Consider the following 21,923-nt stretch of genomic DNA (forward strand, 5'->3'; position numbering starts at 1 on the left):
TGGAATTTAGAAAGATGGTAACGACAACCCTATATGCAAAACAGAAAAAGAGACACAGAAGTACAGAACAGACTTTTGAACTCTGTGGGAGAAGGTGAGGGTGGGATGTTTCGAAAGAACAGCATGTATATTATCTATGGTGAAACAGATCACCAGCCCAGGTGGGATGCATGAGACAAGTGCTCGGGCCTGGTGCACTGGGAAGACCCAGAGGAATCGGGTGGAGAGGGAGGTGGGAGGGGGGATCGGGATGGGGAATACGTGTAAATCTATGGCTGATTCATATCAATGTATGACAAAACCCACTGAAAAAATAAATAAATAAATAAATAAAAAAGAAGAAAAAAAAAATTAAAAAAAGAAGAAGAAAAAAAAAGGACAGTTTCTTTTTTAATGTTTACTTTTACGGGTTTATTGAACTTCTGGCATATGCCAGGAGACTTTGCACATGTGAGTAAAAAAGAATTTGTACATGTGACTAAGTGAACAGTTTCACTTAAGGCTCAAAAAGATGCTGAGAAAAAAAAAATTTTTTTTAATGACAGCATGGTAACGATAATCCTGATGGTGAGTTAATGTTTTGTTGAGCTTTGTGGCATGGAGTGTTCTTAGTACTTTTATCTGCATTTTGTCATTTAATCTTCACCAAAGGGGTATGAGGTGGGTACTGCCACTATTCCCATTTCACAGGTAGGAAAATAGGCACAGAGCTTCAGTAACGTGCCCAAGGTCACGTGATGAGGAAACGGGCAGTGCTGGGCTTGAACACAGATTAGGAAATGCAGTGTCCACTGCAGCCTGGAGGGCCTCCACTAACAGGGCCCGTGGCTCTGACATGGCAAGAAGTCACCCGAGGGCATCCCCTGGAAAGCAGCATCATTTCTGCTCTTTGTGCTGCCTTTCAACGGGGCGCATAATGGACCCGGGGGTGATGGCCTGGAGCTGTCTGAAAGGCACCAGTGCGTGTCAAGTGGTTTCCAGGATGTGGTTTCCAGGATGTGGAATCATCCAGCACTTTGTGAAGAGCAGCGGTGATGGGAGCCTGTTGGGGGAGGGGGGATGAGGGGTGGGGGGAGATAAGAGGGGTGCCCCTCACACTTACTTTCTAGGAAAATCCACAAAAAGTGTCACAGCCAAGATGATGATGAGGTCAAAGATCATCAGCTTGTACATTTCCTGTCCAACCTGGGTCTCCCAGCACTGAAACCAAGAGAGAAATGTGCCTGACTTGGAGCAGAAAAAGCCAGGTTCTACCAAGGTCACTTCCAGCCCCCGATCCTCTGCCTCTGAAGGCCACCAGCCAACACTCCTCTGAGCTCCAGCACAGACTTGGGTTTTCAAGCCCTTAGGAGTTCCTGATGTGACAGACTCAGCTACAGAGCAAGAAAGAGGATCATCTGGGATTCACACCCTTGGCTCCATGGGCTGTTCTCTCGATCTTAATGCTACCGTCCCCCCCAATGACCCACCTCGTAGGATGCCCTTCCCCCCAGCCTCACCGGGTAGAGTTTCTGGTTGTAGCCACAGAGCTCACACAAGTAGTTGTCACAGGAAGTAATCTTGGAGCCCAGGGTGAACACCAGCACACAGATGGTAGCCAGCCGCATGAACACACACCTGCAGGGAAGAGGGGAGGCGGGGAGCACGGGATGAGAAGGGCTCGGGCCGAGCTGGCCCCTCGGAACAGGGCTGGGTGCAGGGAAGTTGCCTTTCTTAACAGCAAACCCACAGATGGGCACTGAGTTTCAGTTTTGGATGATGAGTAAGTTCTGGAAATGACAGTAGTGATGGTGGTACAATGCTGAGTATGTACTTTGCGCCACTGAATTGCACACTCAAAAGTGGCTAAGATGGTAAATTTCATGTTATATATATTTTATCATGTTAAATATATTTTCATGTTAATATATTTTCATGTTTACATATTTTATATACATTTTTTTAATGCAAAAAAAAAAAAAAGGTCAGAAAGCTGGGAAGTCCTGAGTCCATGATATAGCCAAGCTCAGAACAACTCCTGAAAAGAACTAATTGAAGTTTCTAAGTATCAGCTTTGAGAGGATGGCTTAGGATATATTGAGAAGTGGAAAGGGAACAATCCTATTTTTTTTTTTTTAAACAATCCTATTTTTAAAAGAAAACCGAATGTGTGAATGTTGGCATGAACAACAGGAACCATGTAGATAAGGGCTGCTGGGGGAAAATGGATTCAAGACAGGAGGGCAAAGGGCTTGTTTTCTTTAAAGATGGTTCATCTACTGTTTGGTTTGTAATTTTAAAAAATTAAATGAATTAGAAATATTAAAAAGTGTGTGGGTTGGAGAGCAAACCTATACTATCCACCTGATATTCTGTCCTCCTGGGAGATGTGAGTACCCAGCATTGCCAGGGAGGCTTCCATAACTCAAAACTGAATTGGAATCTAATTAAAAAGTCTGAATCCACAGTCATTATGACGAGTGGATATAGAAAAACAAAAGACACACACAGCAACAATGATCTAAACCCAAAATAAAGAACATTATATAAGACAAATGCCCCAGCTTCTCTGACAAACCAATGGCATAACACAAGGGGAGGGGGCTATTTGAAAGGACAAAAGGGATTTATGAAACAGTAACAACCCAACACAGCAGGTGGCCTTTCTCTGGATCTTTATTTGAACAAACCAAGAGGAGCCAATCATAGAAAGCCCTCTGCAGCTCCATCAGGGACCTGACAACTCTATGAGGCATGATGATGGGTATGTTTAAAAAGAAAAGTCCTTGTCACTTTAGAGATACACTGAAGCTTTTACAGGTGAAACATGTTGCCTGAGATTTGCTTAAAATATTCCAGCCGAGTGGGGGAACCGCAAGAAAGACTAGCAAAATGTTGGTAAATAGTTGAAACTAAGTGATGGACACATGTAGAGGGTCATGATACTGTCCTATTTGAAAATTTCCAAAATAAAACTTTTTTTAAAGATGCAAAAACTATCTGAGGCACTTGAGAAGCAGAAAGAAAATGTTCCTGTTTCACACAGTCCCCACCTGGCCCTCCTTAACTCATGTGTGTTAACTCCCTGGGCCCAGCTTTACCCTTGGCATTTATTTATTTATCTTTTAATGAAACTGAATATTTTTTAGTATGAGAAGAGATATTACAACAAATTATAAAAAGGCAACAGTAGCACACACAGTCGGTGTCTGGGCCACATTTTTCTCAGCATTCACTCCAGCAAAGGTCTCAGGTTCCTACTCGAAGTTTCTAGTGTAACTCTCTTCCCAAGGCCCACGGGTTGGGGCTGTGGGATGGAACTCGTAGGGGAGTTAATGCCTTTGGGACTCAGCCACCCTTAGGCAGGGGAGAGTGAACATTTGTTGAAGAACAAACACTCTCCTGAGTAGGAAAACCCTAAGATATTTTCCATGCAAACTCCCTGAGCTGTCCCGCAGAACAGAGCCCCAGTTACAACTTCCCAAACAGCATACCCTTTATTAGCTGCCTTCCCTTCTATCTCTCACTTCCTCACTCTCCTGCTGGTATACACGTCTTTCTAACATCTTCAGAGCAACATTCCTCCAAGGGCCCACCCTAGGCCCTCAGCTGTCAGTGAGCTAATACATAAACCAAAAATACACTGCAGCTGAGTAGATGCTTAAGTCAAACAGGTTTCCCTGCATGTGAAATATCAGATTCATTTGTGGAGACTATCTGAAGGCTGAAGAAGATTTTTGACCCAGCAGGGAAAGGTACCACAACTGATTAGCAATGTCTGCTGTGGGCAGGGGAGGTGACAAGTGGTGACCTGTTTGGCATGCCTAGGCATTACCTAAGGATTGTCAGCCGGATCTCAAAGCCTGGGGAATAATCCTCATAGTGGATGATCTTGGCAAAGATTATTGGGGTGATAAAATTGGCCAGCGTGATCACAATAGAAGGCAGGTACAGAATCAAGAGGTTCTCTCCAAAAACCATCTTGTCAATTTCCTATGAAGATAATAAAACTGGTCAGGAGCATAATAAATTGCATCACAAATGAACTGACCTTAAGAGAACACAACTATACATGTGTCAAATCATTATGCTCAACACCTTAAACTTACACAGTGTTGAATGTTAATTATATATCATTAAACTGTAAGGGGGAAAATCACCCAAACACATTTAGCAAATGAAACAAAATGTTTTTTCATTCAACATGGCACCTAAAACTAAGCCTTCTTCTTCCTTGGGTGTTCAAACAAAGGCACAGACATCTAGTACCATACCGAATGAAAAACAAGCTCTACTGGATTTATTAAGGTGAAAAATTTAAAAACCCATGCATTCTGGATCAATGGGTAATTTACAGCATTTTCAAGGCTGTAATTTTATTTTTATCCCAGATAGCCACATATGTCACCAAAATTCTATTATTATGAAAGGAGAGAGTGGCTGCTGCTGCGTCGCTTCAGTCATGTCCGACTCTGTGCGACCCCATAGATGGCAGCCCACCAGGCTCCCCCGTCCCTGGGATTCTCCAGGCAAGAACACTGGAGAGCGTTGCCATTGCCTTCTCCAATGCATGAAAGTGAAAAGTGAAAGTGAAGTCGCTCAGTCATGTCTGACTCTTCGCGACCCCGTGGACCGCAGCTCACCAGGCTCCTCTGTCCATGGGATTTTCCAGGCAAGAGTACTGGAGTGGGGTGCCATTGCCTTCTCCCGGAGAGAGTGGCTATTCCAGGTCAATTAGTACGACAGCCTTGAAAATGCTGTAAATTACCCATTGATACAGAATCTATCTCCCGAGGTAAATGGCTATCTATCCGACTAAATTTTGGCCCAAGGGACATAAGTAGAAGTTTTAAGTGCAACCTCCATATTCTGCCCGCCACCTCCTTCACTTCCTCCCCACTGGCTGGAATGTGAACACGGTGGGCTACCCTATGCCATACGGGAGAAGGTCACATCCTAAGGAAGGCAGAGCTACAGATGGAAGGAACCTGGGCCCCTGATGGCTGATTTCATGAAGCGGAGCCACTAGACCAACTAGGATTTTCAAAACCACTGTTATTTTAGGTAAACTGAGGCCCCTTTACCTACTTACTAAAGTAGTACAGTTGGGGCTTAAATCCAGGCAGTCCAGCCTAGACTTGAATACCGTAAATTCCAGGAGGAGTAGGTACCCCAAACACTCTATTTTGGATGCTATTTTTCCTACTGAAAATAAAATCTTGGTCAGTCTGATTTTAGGTTTTTTGGCATTATCAGCCAAATGTATATTCCCATATGTAAAACAAAATGATGATAGTATCTCCCTTGCAGGTTTGCAATACACTTAGCATACATAAGGCCCAACCGGAGTAAAAGCTAAATGGACTTTCATGAAGCACTTACTTTTTTCATGTGTTCTTGAGAGAATATAGTCGCTCTGTAGATTGCATAAAAGCATGCTGCTAAAACGGCCAGCACAATACAGTTCAAAAATAGTCTCAAAGAGTAAATTCGTATCGTTTCTTCCGAGGTCCTTTCTGCTATTTTTTGCCGTATTCTTTCCTCCTCCAGATCTGCCTGAGAACCAAAGAAAACCCATTTGTGAGCACTGGGATGAGGGATATTTAGGGGTGGAAATTGTGACTCATCGCCATACCCTCCCTCTCGATCCTTACAGTTTCCTTAAATACTCATCTCCCCCAGGATACCCTCTCAGACCAAGCCCAACCAGTTTCCAAGTCTACTAATAGCCTAAGTGAAGGCAGAGCCTCCTATTTAAGATTGCAATTAGACTTTGCAATATATGTGAAAACTGAACTATAACCCATTCAGGACATTAGCTAATGTAGTAATTATGTAGTAAGCATCGTGGGGCTTCCCTGGTAGCTCAGATGGTAAAGAATTCACCTGCAATGCAGGAGATCTTGGTTCAACTCCTGGGTCAGGAGGATCCCCTAGAGGAGGGCGTGGCAACTCCCTCCAGTATTCTTGTCTGGAATATCCCCATGGACAGAGAAGCCTGGCGGGCTACAGGTCATGGGGTCCCAAAGAATCGGACACAACTGAACGACTAAACAGCACAGCAGGCTTTATTTCTTTAAACAAATAATACACCTGATTTGATTCCTTCTATCTCATGTTGTTAATCTTTTGATATCACCTGTCTCTCTCCTCCTTTTTGGGCAGGTTTGATAAAGATGATATGTTACTCCTTTTATCCTGATTAATTTGGAAATTCTGCATTTTCATATTCTCCACATTCATCTTATCATCGTAGCATTCTTAGTTCTATTTGTCCTGTTTTATGTTCTATTTCCCCTGCTTTATGACAGGTTGTCATCAAGCAGAAAAATAAAAGTACAAACCAATGAGGGCCTACTGTATAACACATGTAACTCTACACAGTATTCTGTGATCATCTATATTAGAAAAGAATCTAAAAGAGAATGAATATATTTACATGTAATAACTGAATCACATTGCTATACATCTGAAACTACCACAACTTTGTAAAGCAACTATACTCCAACAACATTTAAAAAAAAAGAATCAATTTTCTTCAACTAGGATTAACATAAGTTTCCTAAAAAAAAAAAAAAAGTTCAAGGTGGTAGATGAGAAGGGAAGACACCATCTCTTTACCCAGCTCCAGTTCACCAGTGTTAAGCTTGGAGCTAAAGTGATCAACCTCAGGAAGTGGTTCTTCAAAAAGCTCTTGAAAACTACCCAGGGGAAGGTAACTAAACAGGACAAGCCCGGCCCCCACTAGCTCCTCTGCAGGCTGCAGCCTCAGCTCCCACCAAGAGAAACCCAAGCAGCACTCACCCGGAGCTCATAACGCAGGCTGCTGTGCTTCAGGTCCGCCATGCTGCGGTTGGTGATGCAGAAGTCCCAGCCCGCAAAGATCTTGTTGCAGTAACTCTGGAAGTGCTCCTCACTCCGGATCAGGTTGATTTTGAACCCTTCCACCGACCTGACCCCAAAACATGATTATCCATTTTATAAGAACAACAAGACACAGGCCTGTGGATTGGCTTCGTCTCAAATTAAAAGGATATACACTTGACTGCACCTTCCACCGATTTTGACATGCATGGCCCAGCTTTGGACCATTCTAAATATGTAGCAGACAACCAGGCATCTCATTGTTGAAAATCGGTCCCTTTATCCATTCAATGACCTTTTTCCACAGCTGGAATATAATCCAAACTCAACACACCTAGAGTCCTACATGATCCTTCATGGCACCATCTTTTCTCCCAGAGAGCTACTCTGCTATAATGACAATAGCTTTTTTTCTTTTCCATAAACACCCAAACCTCTCCTGCAGCCTCAGGGCCTTTGCACTTGCAGTTCTCTCTGCCCTCCCCTCTTCCCATGGCTGCCTTCTTCTTATTCCCTGGGGTTTCATTCAAATAACGCTTCCTTCCATAGATTCCCTCGCATTCCCATCTAAAGTTGTGGTTTCCTACTTCAAGTCAATCTCTTTACTTTCCCTGACAGCAATAACCTAACCTACAATCATGTTATTTAATGTGTTCACTGTTTCTAAGTCCTTATCCTGATTAAAATTTAAATTCCTTGATGACAAGTATCCTGGCTGTCTTGCTACCTCTATATCCAGAGGACCTGGATATAAATATAGCCACTATCCATCTGATGAATAAATGCATGAGTAAATGACTTAAACAGTAAAATAACCAAATATTTAGTGAGCACCTGCTTAAGTCAGACACAACTCTGTTGCACAAGTTCATAATCAATACTCATTCAAATGCTTTTCTGGAAAACGTACTCTGGCACTTGACATAGCAATAAAAACATCAAACGCCACACACTCTGTAGACACACACTCTGTAGACAAACCAGGGTATTTTTAGGATTTGCTACCGAACTGTGAACATAAATAGAAGTGGAAGGAATTAAAGCAATCAGTCATTCTGCCAAAGGTTCATAGCAAGGCATTTATGTCAGAACCAGCTGGGCTGCTTTTCCAAAATGTAGATTCCCAGGTGATTCCATATCCTGAGGTTTTTAATTTAGTATGTCTCATGGGGAGGGGGGTGTGTCCAGAAATATGCTATTTATAAAGCTCCATGGTGATTCTGAGGTCCCACTCCAATTGAATGGTCTGATTTAGACCAAACCTACATTTTACAGATGAGAAAACTAAGATCTAGAGAAGGGAAAAATTTATTTCCTAGGTCCAGAGGGCTAGAGGCAGAACTGGGGCTAGTTCAGTGGTAATGATGATGGTGATAATGATTTTAATAAATGTCTACAAGGTGCCAGGCCCAGTGCTAAGTCCTTTACCTGCCCTGTTTCAGTTAATCCTCCCAACAACCCTTCTAGGTGTGTACATTTCACAGATGAAGAAAATGAGGTCCAAAGAGGTGGAGTGACATTTGAACCTTGGTCTCTGGACCCCAAAATCCACCCTCTTTGCTACCCTATAGCACTTCCTCCTACTTGGGGAGGCCGCTCCCCCTTACATCACAGGCACCCTCTCTGCAGGCTTTACCATGAAACAATCAAGGCCATTAGGTGAAAGAGCTCAATCAAGACCCACAGGTGGATTCACTGTTCAGCTAATAAAGCTTCTTCTTCAGGGCCCCTTCCAAGGCCCTGGAAGCGCCTCAAGCAATGTGTTCATGAGGTCTTGTTTTTATTTTTTATAATATGCAAAAGATATTTCCATGCCCTTTGTCTTACAGAGGTCCCCTCCATACTGTCTACACAGAAGGTCCATAAAACTTGGATCTGCCCCTACCACGAGCACAAACAGCAAAGCCAGAGCCCCAATCAACCACTTCTTTACTAAGCATCTTTCTGCCTTCAAGATGAGCAGAATGACTGCTCCTTCTTGTCAATACGCTATCTGTCTGGTGGGGAACAGACACACATCAGTTCACTTTCATCTCATAGATTCTGACCCAGGACACAAGTGCCTAGCTGGGCTCTGGGGTTCTCCCTGTGGTGGTGAACCCTGGTCTCCATGGAGGACAAACGCAGCCTCTAACACCCTGGTCTCTTTTACATCTATAATAAGGAGCTTCACAGCCCCATGGCTTATAGCACTGCCTGGCTCTTATAGGGACAATGAAGTGGGTAACAGAGGTGTTCATCCAAGCTTCCCACTTGGGTGGGAGACAGTAAGCCGTCCCATCAGGAATGTGTGGTTCTCCTTCCACAGTATAGCACAAGTGCTGGGAAGTGGCTGCCAGCCAAGAACAACATTTCTCAGCCTCCCCTGCAGTGAGCTGTGGTCATGTGACTAAGCTATACTGATGGAATGTGAGTGAAGTCCATCACTCTCAGGCTGAGCCCAGAAACACCTTCCGTGTAATTCTCCTCCAAGGTTGTTTTCCCTTCCAGCCCTCAAGAGGAACAGCAAAGCCACACATGCAGATGATGGTTAAGCTTCAGTCAGCCTGAGCTCTGGCAGGACTGAGAAGGAGTCTTCTATACTAACCTGTGCCCACTAAGAACTTCATGTGAAGAAGATCACGTATAACTTTCATCATGTTGGGCCACTGTACTTTCGGGGACAGTTGTTTGTTAAAGTAACTTAAAGTAATTAATATTCCTCATTTTTTCTTGGAATTGACATCTCCCACTAAAATATCTGTCCACCATGGGAAATGCCACATTCTCATATGACCCTAACCCACTAGCCACAACTGAAGGGTCAGGATTGGGTGCCTGAACGAAGCAGAGCCAATGAGTTCCTTCAAAGGATTTTTGAGCTTGTGACCCTGGGACTCCATACAAGGAAGCTGCCACCAGCAGAATCAGAGATGCAGGAGCCCATACTTTGGGTTGTTTTGAATCTATTCTTATATCCTTGTCCTTCCTGTAATCTGGAGTTTCCTCTCTTCCTTGGTTCTCAGCCACTCAATTCCCCTTTATCCCAGTTAGTCAGAGTTGGGATTCTGCCACTTGCAACCCAACAGAGACCTGTTAGCATACACACCAGATCAAAGATAATGCTGGGGGAATGTGTTCAATAGTGATTGACTGAAAACTCCAGGCTGCTACTCCAGGTCCCAAATGCTGCCTCCATTTTCTCCAGGTCTCCACAGCCTCCAGCACACTCACAAATCTTTTTTCCATAAAGCCCACCCTTGGATTCTTCTCATCCTTTGGGCAATGGCTCCCAGAGTCCACAGACCCCCAAGAGACTCCAACCATCAAGAGTAATTCAGAGAGAACACAATGACAAGATAAACTGTACCTTTTCACTATCCAAACAAGGCTCAGAGCCAGGTAGGCAATTGTGCTTAACAGATAAGCCAGAGGCAGATCATAGATGAAATTCTGAAATTTCACCCCATCAATGGTGTAATGTCCATAAAAGAGGTAGGTATCCTCCAGGAAACCCTGAAATAAAGCCAAGGGCATGAGGTCAGATTGGTGGACCGACTGCAGGAAACCAGGAAACCAGTTTCCACCTCAAGGAATTCACATTCCAGTGTCATTGTTCATCCCTGAATTCCCAGAGACTGGAAAAATCCCAGATCTGCAGCAACATGGATACAACTAGAGATTATCAAACTAAGTGAAGTCAGAAAATCAAATACTATATGATATCACTTATATGTGGGAGTCTAAAATATAACACAAATAGAAACAGAATCATGAATACAGAGAACAAACTGGTAGTCAAAGATGAGGATATTGGGAGTCAGCATATGTAAGCTTTTATATAAATAATGGATAAACAAGCTCTGTGCTGTACAGTAGGAGTATATTGTAAAAAAAAAATAATGTACTGGACTTCCCTGGTGGTCCAGTTCTTAAGACTCCGCACTTTCAACACAGGAGGCATGGGTTCAATCCCTGGTCAGGGAACTAAGATCTCACATGCCATACAATGCAATAAAAGAGATATATATACACATATAAACAAATATACATATAACTGAATCACTTTGCTGCACAGCAGTAATTAACAACATTGTAAATCAACTAATACTTTAATTTTTAAAAGTTAATTAAAAAATTTAGACCAATTAAAAAAAAATTCCAGAGGTATATAGATGCTCAATTAGGGTTTGGGAAATAAAGCACAGATAAAGTCTGAGCTTTAAAAATACATAGGGGTACAATCTAAAAATGAAATCAAGGAAACAATCCCATATGCAATAATAGCAAAAATAATAACATACTTAGGAACAGATTTAACAAATCAAGTATAAATCTTATATTCTTTTTTTTTTAAATCTTATATTCTTAAAACCATAAAATATTGTTTTTAAAAATTAAACAAGAACTAAGTAAATGGGAAAACATCCCTTGTTCATGGATCATGAGATCCATGGCAACACTCCCCAAACTGGTCTACAGATCACTATCAAAATCCCAGCTGGCTTCTAAGAGAAACTGCTAAGATAATCCTAAAATTCATATAGAATTGCAAGGGTCTCAGAATAGCGAAAATACTCTTAAATAAGAAGAAGATTTAAGACTAACATATCCCAATTTCAAAACTTACAAGAAAACAACACTAACCAAAACAATGTGATACTAGGGTAAGAATAGATGTATAGGTAAATGGAATAGAATTGAGTCCAAAAATGAAACCCATACACCCATGGTCAACTGATTTTTGAAAAGGGGAAAAAAGAAACAGTGCTGAGACAACTGGACGTGCATGCATGCTTGGTTGCTCAGTCGTGTCCAACTCTTTGCGATCTACCAGGTTCCTCTCTGGATAGCCACAGGCAAAAAATAAAATAAAGCTGAGCCCCTACCTTACCCTATACATAAATTTTAACCTGAAATAGACCAAAGGCCGAAATGTAAAACTAAAGCTATAAAACTCTTAGAAGAGGATAGAGAGTTAAATCCACATGATTTTGAATATGGCAATGGATTATTAGATTTGACACCAAAAGCACAAGCAATAACAGAAAAAAGAAACTGGACTTCATAAAAAATAAAAACTTTTGTGCTTCTAAGGACCCTCTCAAGAAAGTGAGTAGACAATCCAGAGAAGGGGAGAAAATACTTATAAATCATACACATGATAAAGAATTTGTATCTGTAATATTTGGAGAAGGAAATGGCAACCCACTCCAGTATTCTTGCCTGGAAAATTCTATGGACAGAGGAGCCTGGAGGGCTACAGTCCATGGGGTTGCAAAGAGTCGGCCATGATTGAGTGAGCATAGCACATCTAGAATATTGAAAAAAACCTCTTATAACTGAACAATAAAAACAGAGACAATCTAACTAAAACTAAAAAGAGAATCCAAACAGACACTTTTTCTAAGAAGATACACAAAAGACCAATAAGCACATGTGAAAAGATGGTCAACATTATGCATTAGAGAAATGCAAATCAAACCACAGAGAAATTCCACCGCACACAAACTAGGGTGACAATAATCAAAAGGCCAGGTAACAGCCAGTGCTGGCAAGGATGTCGTAGACACATCAGAAGACTTATTCAGTGCTAGTGAGGATGTAAAGCATATAGCCACTGTGGAAAAGTTTGGCAGTCCCTCAAAAAGTTAAACATCTGAGCCGGTGATTTCCACTCCTCAAAGAAGTGAAGAGATATGTCCACACAAAATCTCAAACATCATTATTCATAATAGACAAAAGGTGAAAACCACCCAAATGTCCATCATGACCGTATAAACAAAATGTAGTATTTCTACACAACGTAATCTTACTTGGCCACAACAAGGAATCAAAGACTGACAGATGCTCCAACATGCATGAACCTTAAAAATATGTTAAGAAGCTAGAGACAAAAGATCTTGTATTATATGATTCCACTTATAGGAAATGTCATGAATAAGCATTTCATAGAGACAGAAAGTAGATTAACGGTTGCTTAGCATTGGTTAGCGGAATTGGTAGGTGACAACGGGTACAGGTTTCTTTCTGAGGTGATAAAAATATTCTAAAATTGATTGTGGTAATGGCTGCATAACTCTATGAATATACTAAAACCACTGAATTGTACACTTTAAATGGGTGAATTGTACGATATGTGACTTGTACCTCAATAAAGCTATTATCAGAGAAAAATAAAACATAACAACACCCCCCTCCAAGCCCAAAGGAACCCTATGTGAAAATACAGCAGAGAAAAGTCCATGACTCTTACGGTGGGAATAAATGAGCTCACCTCAGACTCCTCCTTGAATAGCAAGGATAGAACATTCTAGGCGAGTGAAAAAGGAAATATACAGAGAACAGAAATAGTATATGTAGCAACTAGATGTTCACTGCACTATTGTTTAGAAAGGGGACAATGGAAATAATCTGAATGTTCATCAATCGGGAACTGACTAGATCATGAAAAATCCATGTTGTAGAATATTAAGAAGCCCATACAAGTGCCTAAGAAAGGTCGAGAAAGCGATGAACCATGGTGTGAAGGGATTGGTAGTCTCTGGGAAGAAGTGATTTTATTTTTCACTCATTAAGTCTTAAATTTCTCATGAAAACCATGTATTTTTATATTGAATAGTTAAGTAAATTTTTAATAGGAAAATAAAAGATGTAGAAACACAAGACTCCATCTTTTCTCTTAACTCTGGGGCACAAAGGCCATAAAAACTTGCCTAACTACACAAACCCTGTCTTTATTGCCCTGGGTCATTATCAGGGCTGTCATCAATCAAGTAGCATAATAGGACAAAGGTCCACTGGGCCCGGAAAATAACTTCTCTGGTGTGATCATGAGCTTGGCTCAATTGTTTTCAGCAAAGACAAGCCACTTCTTAATCTCTGTGGCCAGCTCCCTCCTGGGCCTATTTAAATTTAAATTTACATGTGACATGATAAAGGTTATTAGCTAAAACTACTGTAGTCATCATATTATAATATATAAGTGTATCATGAGGTTGTACATCCTCAAATGTATACACTATATGCCAATCAGATCTCAATTGAAAAAAAACACACGCAAAAGATATAAGAATGCTACTTACTAGCTATGTTGAAAACTGTGTTTTTTAGTGACTAAATGTGACAGGCATACTCGACTACATTAGTGAAGCTTTTAAAAACACAGGACAAAAGATGGTTGTCAAAGTGCTACATGCTCAATAGGTTCAGAATACTTTTAGTTTAGTCAATGCATGGGAGGTCCATTCTGTAGTGTGTGTAGAAAAGTTTTTAAAAGTCAGTGTGAGAGAAGGTTGTAAGACTGCTACAGCCTTGCAACAGACATGAATGAATCCTGGTATCTCCATGAGTGGATGTGACAGTCATTTTGTAATACATATAGAAATGTTCAAAAACACGTGTAAGAAATATGTTAAAGTAGCATTTGCTTACTACATAGAGAATCCTGTAGCGTGACTGCACGGTCTGCTCATTCCATAAACATGAACAGAAGTGTTTACAAACACAGGAAAACTATGTGTAAGTCTGCTACTTGCTTGCACAGATGAGAACAGTGACATTTCAGGGAATGTACATGATGGCCATTTTTTAATGTGTGCAGAATGGTTTTTAAAACACTATGGAAAACAAATAAGTTGAAATTGAAATGAATAAAATTAAATTAAAATTCAATTTCTTGGTCACAGTAGCCATGTAACTCAAGTACTTAAGAGTTAGTGGCTGTCGAATTTCACAGCATAGATTCAGAACATTCTCATCACTACAGAAACCTCATTCTTTGGGGCAGGGCTATTTTTTATCATGTGCAATTTACTGAACATTTATGATCAAGTGCATCTAAGTCTCCTATAATATCTTTTCTGTAATGAAGATGATCATGGTGTGTGGAGCTCCACAAGGAGAAAAGTCTCATGGGATATGACGAAACAAGATGGGGCTAACCGCAGTTCTGCGATGTGATCTCACCAGCATTTACCTCAGGTGAGTCACTGACTTGCCTCTCTCTTTGTAGAGTTTGTGAGCTTCAGTTTTCCAATTTGCATAGTGGACATTTTAACATCCACCTGACAATTCCTCTCAGTTGTTTTAAGGAGAACATGAAAGCAGAGATGTAAGAACCACTTTTTCAAAACTGAACGCAGTGGGCAAATTCGAAGCTTTCTATTTGTCAATTTGGAAATGTTTGATGATGTGGCATTTTAATCTCAGTAACTTTCCTAAAGATATTTTAATATAGTTGTGTTTTCCATGGGGTCACAAAATGAGTCAGACACGACTTAGTGACTAAACAACAATTTTTAAAAACAGGTAAAGGAGTGGTTCTCAACCTGGGGCAATTCTGTCCCCCAGGAAATATCTGGCAACGTCTGGAGACATGCTTGGTTGTCACAGTTGTGGGGCTGCTACTGGCACGAGTGGAGGGAAGGCAGGATGCTATAAGTGCCCCACAGGGCATAGGAGAGGCCTGTGATGCAGGAATATCAGGTCCAAGGTGGAGAAACCCTAATATAGAAGGCAGAGACAGCCACTTTTCATGGGCACTCTTACCTGCTGAAAAAAAGTGGGATTAAAAAAATGAAAGCACACACAAAAAATCATTTTTTGGAGTAAAGAATAAAAAAAAAAAAGAAAACCTTTGGAACTATCATAGGAAGGATGACATTAATTCCATTTCAGATAATCAGAGTTAACATGGGATTAATAGCCTTTCAGGGCTTCCCTAGTAGTTCAGATGGTAAGGAATCTGCCTGCAATGCAGGAGACCTGGATTTGATCCCTGGGTTGGGAAGATTCCCTGGAGGAGGGCATGGCAACCCACTCCAGGATTCTTGCCTGGAGAATCCCATGGACAGAGGAGCCTGGTGGGCTACAGTTCATGGGGTCACAAAGAGTCAGACACAACTGAGTGACTAAGCACACATCACAATAGTCTTTTAAGAGATTTCATGGATCATATGTGTGTGCACAGTTGTGTGTGTGTGTGCATGTATGGGTGTTGTGCATGTGTGCACCACACATGCTTGTGTGTCTAATTTCTGGGGAGAAGTCATAGCTTTCATCCAGGTCATCTAGGACTACAAAATGTTAAGGTTTTTCAATGTCAGAGAAGTTAAGTACATTCTATCTGGGTTTATATTCACTGAAGCTTCTGTCTATGGGGGATCTCAGATTTTGTCACAGGTCAATAAGAAGGTGGCAGGCATTAGGCAAAAGCCAAGGGCTGAAAGTGACAAAGCACTTTTCCTGTATATCTAAGCAGGGGTGGATGAACATCATCCTTGCCGATAAGGTCACTGCAAATACTGTTTTTTTTATAACCAGTACTTGTGTCAACACTCATGTTTGACTCTCAACTGCAGACATTCAGGAACCTATTTCAGTGCTGAGGATCCAAATCCAGAATTACGTTAAATACTTACAGTGCCAGAAAGTAAGTCTATGACATAACTGTAAAAGTAAATGAGTCCAGAACTACTTATTGGATACACCGTGCACTGAATATCTGCAAAAAACAAAAACAAGAACATCAGTGGAAACAGCTTCAGAGCCTCATCGTAATTTGTGTATCTATGCATGTATATGTAGTCATGTACAGTTATGTATGGCTGTGCTTATGAATCTATTTGCAACTCAAACCCCAGTGCACCAAGTACAGTACCATTTTCCCCTTTCACTATTCTAAGTTATCTAGGGATATACATTTTTCTATACATTTTGTATAAGGGTCTACTAAAGTACAAGTTTTCTGACTATATTGGTATTTTGTTTTGAGTTCATGTTGGCACATGTTTTAGAAGATGTAGCTGATATAATTATTATTGCATTTTAAGTATATCCAATTTTAAAAGATCTCTACATGTGTGTAAATTAACAAGGAGTTTCACTCTTAAAAAACACATATTTGCCTATGTGAAACTGATCAAGAAATTTTTTGAACACCAATTTTAGTGACACTATGTTGTGCTTGATCAATTAATTCACTTGCTTTGTCTCAGTCAGCTATTGCTGTGTAATAAGTAGCCCCAAGTCTCAATGACTTAACCTCCATTTATTTTCTCCTTCATGGTCTGCAGTTTGAGAACATGAAGCTCATTCAGGATAAGCCAGGATGGATACCAGGCTCCCAGTTAGGCAGAGGTCTTCTCTTTATGACTCCACTCAGGGGACAGACTGGAGATGCAAAGGCTCTCTGGGGGATGCTCTCCTCATGACCCTTCTTATAAGGCAGGCCAACCACATAAAGCCATTTCAAGCTAAAATTCCACTGGACAAAACAAGTCACATAGCCAAGTGCAATATCAACAGGGACAGAAAGTATTCTCGGCCCACAGTGGGAGGCTCTGCAAGTCACAATTACAGGGAAATGACAAACTGGGGGAAATAACCCAATCTACTACCCCTTCTCTGGGCCTCAGTTTCCCCTTTGTTAAAATAAGAGAACTGAACCAGTTTCTCCAAGGCCAGTCCCAGCTTTTCTGTTTTATAATTCTAACGTGAATGCTTACTTATTCATTCAACAAACATTTCTTAGTTACTAGGCATCAGGCAGATGTTGGAGATAAACTGATAAGTAAGTAGTAGTTACCGCCTTTGAAAAGCTTACCACCTAGCGGTAGAAAAGACAAGTAGGAGTCAGGTATATGTAAGGTACTCAAATGGTTTATGAACACAGCATTAGAGGTAAAGAGGAGGGAGATAGTCACTCTGTTTGGGAGCAGAGTCAGGAAGATGGAATGAGATGGCTGCTTCTCTGCTCATCACCCTGTCCTCAAGCCTAGACATCAGCAAACTATGGCCCTAGGGCCAAATTTGGCCAGCTGCCTCTTTTTGTCAGTAGCGTGTTATCAGAACACAGCCAAGCTCATTCAGGACATGCGTCCATGGTCACTTTTGTGCCATCATGGCAGCACTGAATAGTTAACAGAGACCGTATGGCCTACCAAGCCTAAAATCCTGACTATCTGGCCCTTCCAGGAAGTGTGCCCACCAGTCACGCCAGGCTTCTCATGTCTCCAATACGCTGAGTTATCCTCATCTCTGAACTTTTGCAGATGCTGTTCATCTGCATGAAGATGCTTCCCCAAGTTCTCCAATGGCAGCCTTCTCCTTGTCCTGCTGGGCTCACCTGTCTTCACAGAGGGCTCAGGGGACCGCTGAGCACCAGTGTCCTGGTGTCCGACCTCTCAGCACCTTATCCCGTCCCCTCCCCACAGGCAATTTGTCCTTCATATACCTCTTCATGCGATCCCTTCCTAACCCCCATCCTTTGCTAGAGGGCACTACCATGGACTCAGGTGCGGTAGCACCTGCCAGGACCTGACTCAGGGGCTGGTATACAGCAGGTACTCAATAAACACCTACTGAAAGCATGAAAAAGGGAAGGAAGGTAAGGAAAGGAAGAGAGGGACTTCTGATCCTTTCCTGAAAGGACAAAGTCTAGTAAGTCTAGTAGGTAAGTTAAAAAAAAAAAAAAGCATGCATGGGAGGAGGATGTAGTCAAAGGAAATAATGAGAAAGCAGAGACTCATGGCGTCCACGCTCAGAGTCCAGCTCCATTTCCTCCAAGAGGGTGGCCTCCCTCTGCCCAAGGCTCTGCTCACAGCTAAAGGGACCCCTGAACAGGCAGTGGTGCCCAGTGAGACAGAATGGTCTTCAGTTCTTCTAGAAAGAAATAATACTAAAAAAAAAAGGCTGCCATTTATTGAGTACTTTCCATGGACAAAGCACTGTATTATCTTACTTAATACTCATTCAAAAATTATGAGTTTTGCTTAAATAATTACTTATGCTTTAAAATTTTTCCATATTAAATAATATACTTTATATTATTGTTTTTAATTATTTATAATCTAAATAGTAAACATTTTTTAATGACCCAAGTATTAAATAGTGTAGTATTATCTGAATAATGAAACAACTGTCTCACTATTTATATCATCACTTTCTACAAATAAGGAAAATGAGGCTCAGACAGTCTAACCAACTAGCAGAGCTGGGCCTTGAAACTGAACCCAGGGTCTTCCCACAGCAGCACGTGATATTTATCTGTGAAATGGACATATTAGGAAGTGAGAATTCAGCATTGGGTATACAGTAGGCACTCAAAGAGTCAGGATTTCCACGTTATTCTCATTTGATTTTTAAGTGTAATAGAATTAAAACAAAAACAAATGTGATGAAGAGGAATGCTGAGGGCCACAGAAGTGTCTATAGAGGGAGTTCTTCTGGGGAAGGAGTCATGTGATAGAAGCAAAAAATGTTGAGCATTCAGTAAGAAAACACAGGCCCGTCACTGCCAAAGAGTCTGGCAAGTCACTAGTGTTTAATGAATGCCAGCCTGAGCATCACCATTATGGGGGAGAAAAGCCTTGAAATAAAAGCCTGAAATAAAGTCACTGGAGTAGATTGTATTCTGTTTACTAAATATTCCACTTTCTACCCTTCACTGCTTCTCCCAAACGCCTTGCTGAATCTAGGAGTGGCGAGTGACTGGCACTGGCTAATAAGATGCGGTAAAAAGGATGTGTGTCATCTCCAGCAGAAGCATTAGGAGCCAGCACATGACTGCCACAGCTCTTTTTTCTCTGGACATCGTGACTGTCAGTGGTCCGGAGAGAGGCTGCTCCATCAGCTTGGGCTCCAGAGAGAAGACGTGGAACAAAGGCACCACCAAACAATGGTGGACACATAGTGTGAATAAGAAAGAAACTTTGTGGTTATTAGACACTGTGCTATGGGGTCATCTGTTTCCGCAAACAGCCTAGCCTATCCTAATACAGTCACCCAAGACTTAGAATATAAAAACCGCTAGAACAAGAAGGTACACGATGAAAAGAACACTTGTCATGGCAAGCCAGGCCTCTTCCACTCACCCACGTCTTTAGATGGAATGAGAATAAAGCTGCTGTTGGTGATCTTGTATCTGGTGAGCAAGACTGGGAGCAAAACCACCATAAAGATGATCAGAAATATCACCAAATTCAGCAATACCAGAAATCGTAAGAAGGAGAAGTAGGACTGAATCCCAGTGCCAAATTTCCCTGGAAAAAAGAAATTCAGAAATCACTGACCAGGAGTATTGACCCAGTACCCACTGCAGGGTTCAGTCAGCCACGGAGGACTGAACTGAGATTGGAGGATCTTGGTGGGGGAAGGAAGAATCACTTTATATTCTCCATTGTTGGCTTCAAAGCTCTATTTTCTAGTGATTTAAACTTTCACATGTAAATCTGCAATTAATTATAAATTAATAATTTGAAATGGTGTGAGGGAGGGGTCAATATTTACATTTTCTCATAGGAATATCTACTTAACTCAGCACCATTTATTGAAAAGGTGATCTTTTCCTTAGTGAACTGCAATAGTACTTTTGTAATTGACTATATACTTATGAAGGTTTCCCAAGTGTCTTAGTGATAAAGAATCCACCTGTCAAGCAGATGACATGGGTTCGATCCCTGGGTCGGGAAGATCCCCTGGAGAAGGAAATAGCAATCCACTCCAGTATTCCTGCCTGGGAAATCCATTGAAAGAGGAGACTGGTGGGCTACAGTAATGGGGTTGCTAAAGAGTCAGACATGAATTAGTGACTAAACAACAACAAATATATTCATGGACCTATTTCTAAATTCTCTCTTCTGTTCGGTTGGTCTGTTTGTCTATCCTAGGACCAACACCAGACTGTCTCATCACTGCAGACTTAAAATAATATTTGATATATGGTGCTCTAAGTCTTAAAGCTCTCTTCTTCCTCAGGCATCCTTGGTTCTCTGCATTTCTACATAAATATTAAAATCAGCATATTTGTTTTCACACATACACACATACATATGTGTGCAAAATGTGCTGGGATTCTGACTGAGATTACATGGAATATATAGGTCAGTTTGAGAACAAGTGACATCTTTACAATATTGAACCTTTGAGCCATGAACATGGTGTGTGTGTGTATATATATATATATATATATATATATATATATATATATATATATAGGTTTAATTCTGTCAACAACATTTTATAGTTTTCTGTGCACAATTATTTCACACAGTTCTTTAGATGTATTCCTAGGTATAATGATACTATTGTGTAACTTATTTTTTAAATGTTTGTTGCTGGTATATAGGGAAGCCCTGGTGGCCCAGTGGTAAAGAATCCACCTGCCAATGCAGGAGATGCACGTTCTATCCCTGGGTTGGGAAGATCCTCTGGAGGAGGAAACAGCAACCCACTCCAGTGTTCTTGCCTGGAGAATCCCATGGACAGAAGAGCCTGGTGGGCTACAGTCCATGGGGTCACGAAGAGTGGGACATGACTTAGTGACCAAGCACACATGCTGGTATATAGAAATACAATTAGTTTTATATACAGCTGTTACAACTAGCAACGTTGCTAAATTCACATCAGTGCTAATAATTTGTCTTTTGTTTTCTACAAATAAATCATGTCATCTGGAAAAAAAAAAAAAAAGAACTTATTTCTCCCTTTCTGGTCATTGTGCCTTTTTTCTTTTTTCCCCAATCATTGTACACTGGCTAGGACTTCTGAGATGATGATGAATAGAATCTGTGATAATTAGCAACCTGTTCCTCATTCTCAATCTTAAGAGAAAAGCTTTCAATATTTCACCATTCATAGCTCAGCTGGTAAAGAATCCACCCACAATGCAGGAGACCCTGGTTCAATTCCTGGGTCAGGAAGATCCTCTGGAGAAGGGATAGGTTACCCATTCTAGTATTCTGGCCTGGAGAATTCCATGGACTGTATAGTCCATGGGGTTGCAAAGAGTTGGATACGACTGAGCGACTTTCACGTTCACTTCATTTCACCATTATATATGATGAAAATCTCCAGAAAGGTGGCCTCTTTAACAGGAGAAGAAGCTGGGCATGGTGGCTAAAATCTTGGGCTCTGAAGCTTCATTGCCTGGGCTCAAATTCTGGGTTTGCCTTACCTTAGAGAATGAACTAGGGCAAGTATTTTAACCTAAGACATACAGATGATAAATGCCGACAGTACTTTTCAATTAAGGTATATACATTATTTTTTAGATACAGTGCTATTGTACCATAACAGACTACAGTATAGTGTAATCACAA

The 21,923-nt window shown here is 41.2% G+C and overlaps 1 protein-coding gene across 2 annotated transcripts in view; it reads right to left on the reverse strand.

The window, feature by feature from the left end:
* Nucleotides 1-21,923, reverse strand: part of TMC7 (transmembrane channel like 7) — a 55,678-nt gene that overhangs the window by 14,950 nt on the left and 18,805 nt on the right. For both annotated transcript variants that reach the window (XM_043914427.1, XM_043914428.1), the window contains exons 4-11: nucleotides 19,698-19,865; nucleotides 16,245-16,327; nucleotides 10,193-10,338; nucleotides 6,784-6,931; nucleotides 5,362-5,535; nucleotides 3,815-3,972; nucleotides 1,500-1,617; nucleotides 1,103-1,200 (exon numbers count right to left, since the gene is read on the reverse strand). In XM_043914427.1, the coding sequence (XP_043770362.1) occupies nucleotides 1,103-1,200; nucleotides 1,500-1,617; nucleotides 3,815-3,972; nucleotides 5,362-5,535; nucleotides 6,784-6,931; nucleotides 10,193-10,338; nucleotides 16,245-16,327; nucleotides 19,698-19,865 (1,093 nt within the window). The remainder of the gene's footprint in view (nucleotides 1-1,102; nucleotides 1,201-1,499; nucleotides 1,618-3,814; nucleotides 3,973-5,361; nucleotides 5,536-6,783; nucleotides 6,932-10,192; nucleotides 10,339-16,244; nucleotides 16,328-19,697; nucleotides 19,866-21,923) is intronic.

This window comes from Cervus elaphus, chromosome 10, assembly GCF_910594005.1.
Source record: "Cervus elaphus chromosome 10, mCerEla1.1, whole genome shotgun sequence".
Lineage (NCBI taxonomy): Eukaryota > Metazoa > Chordata > Mammalia > Artiodactyla > Cervidae > Cervus > Cervus elaphus.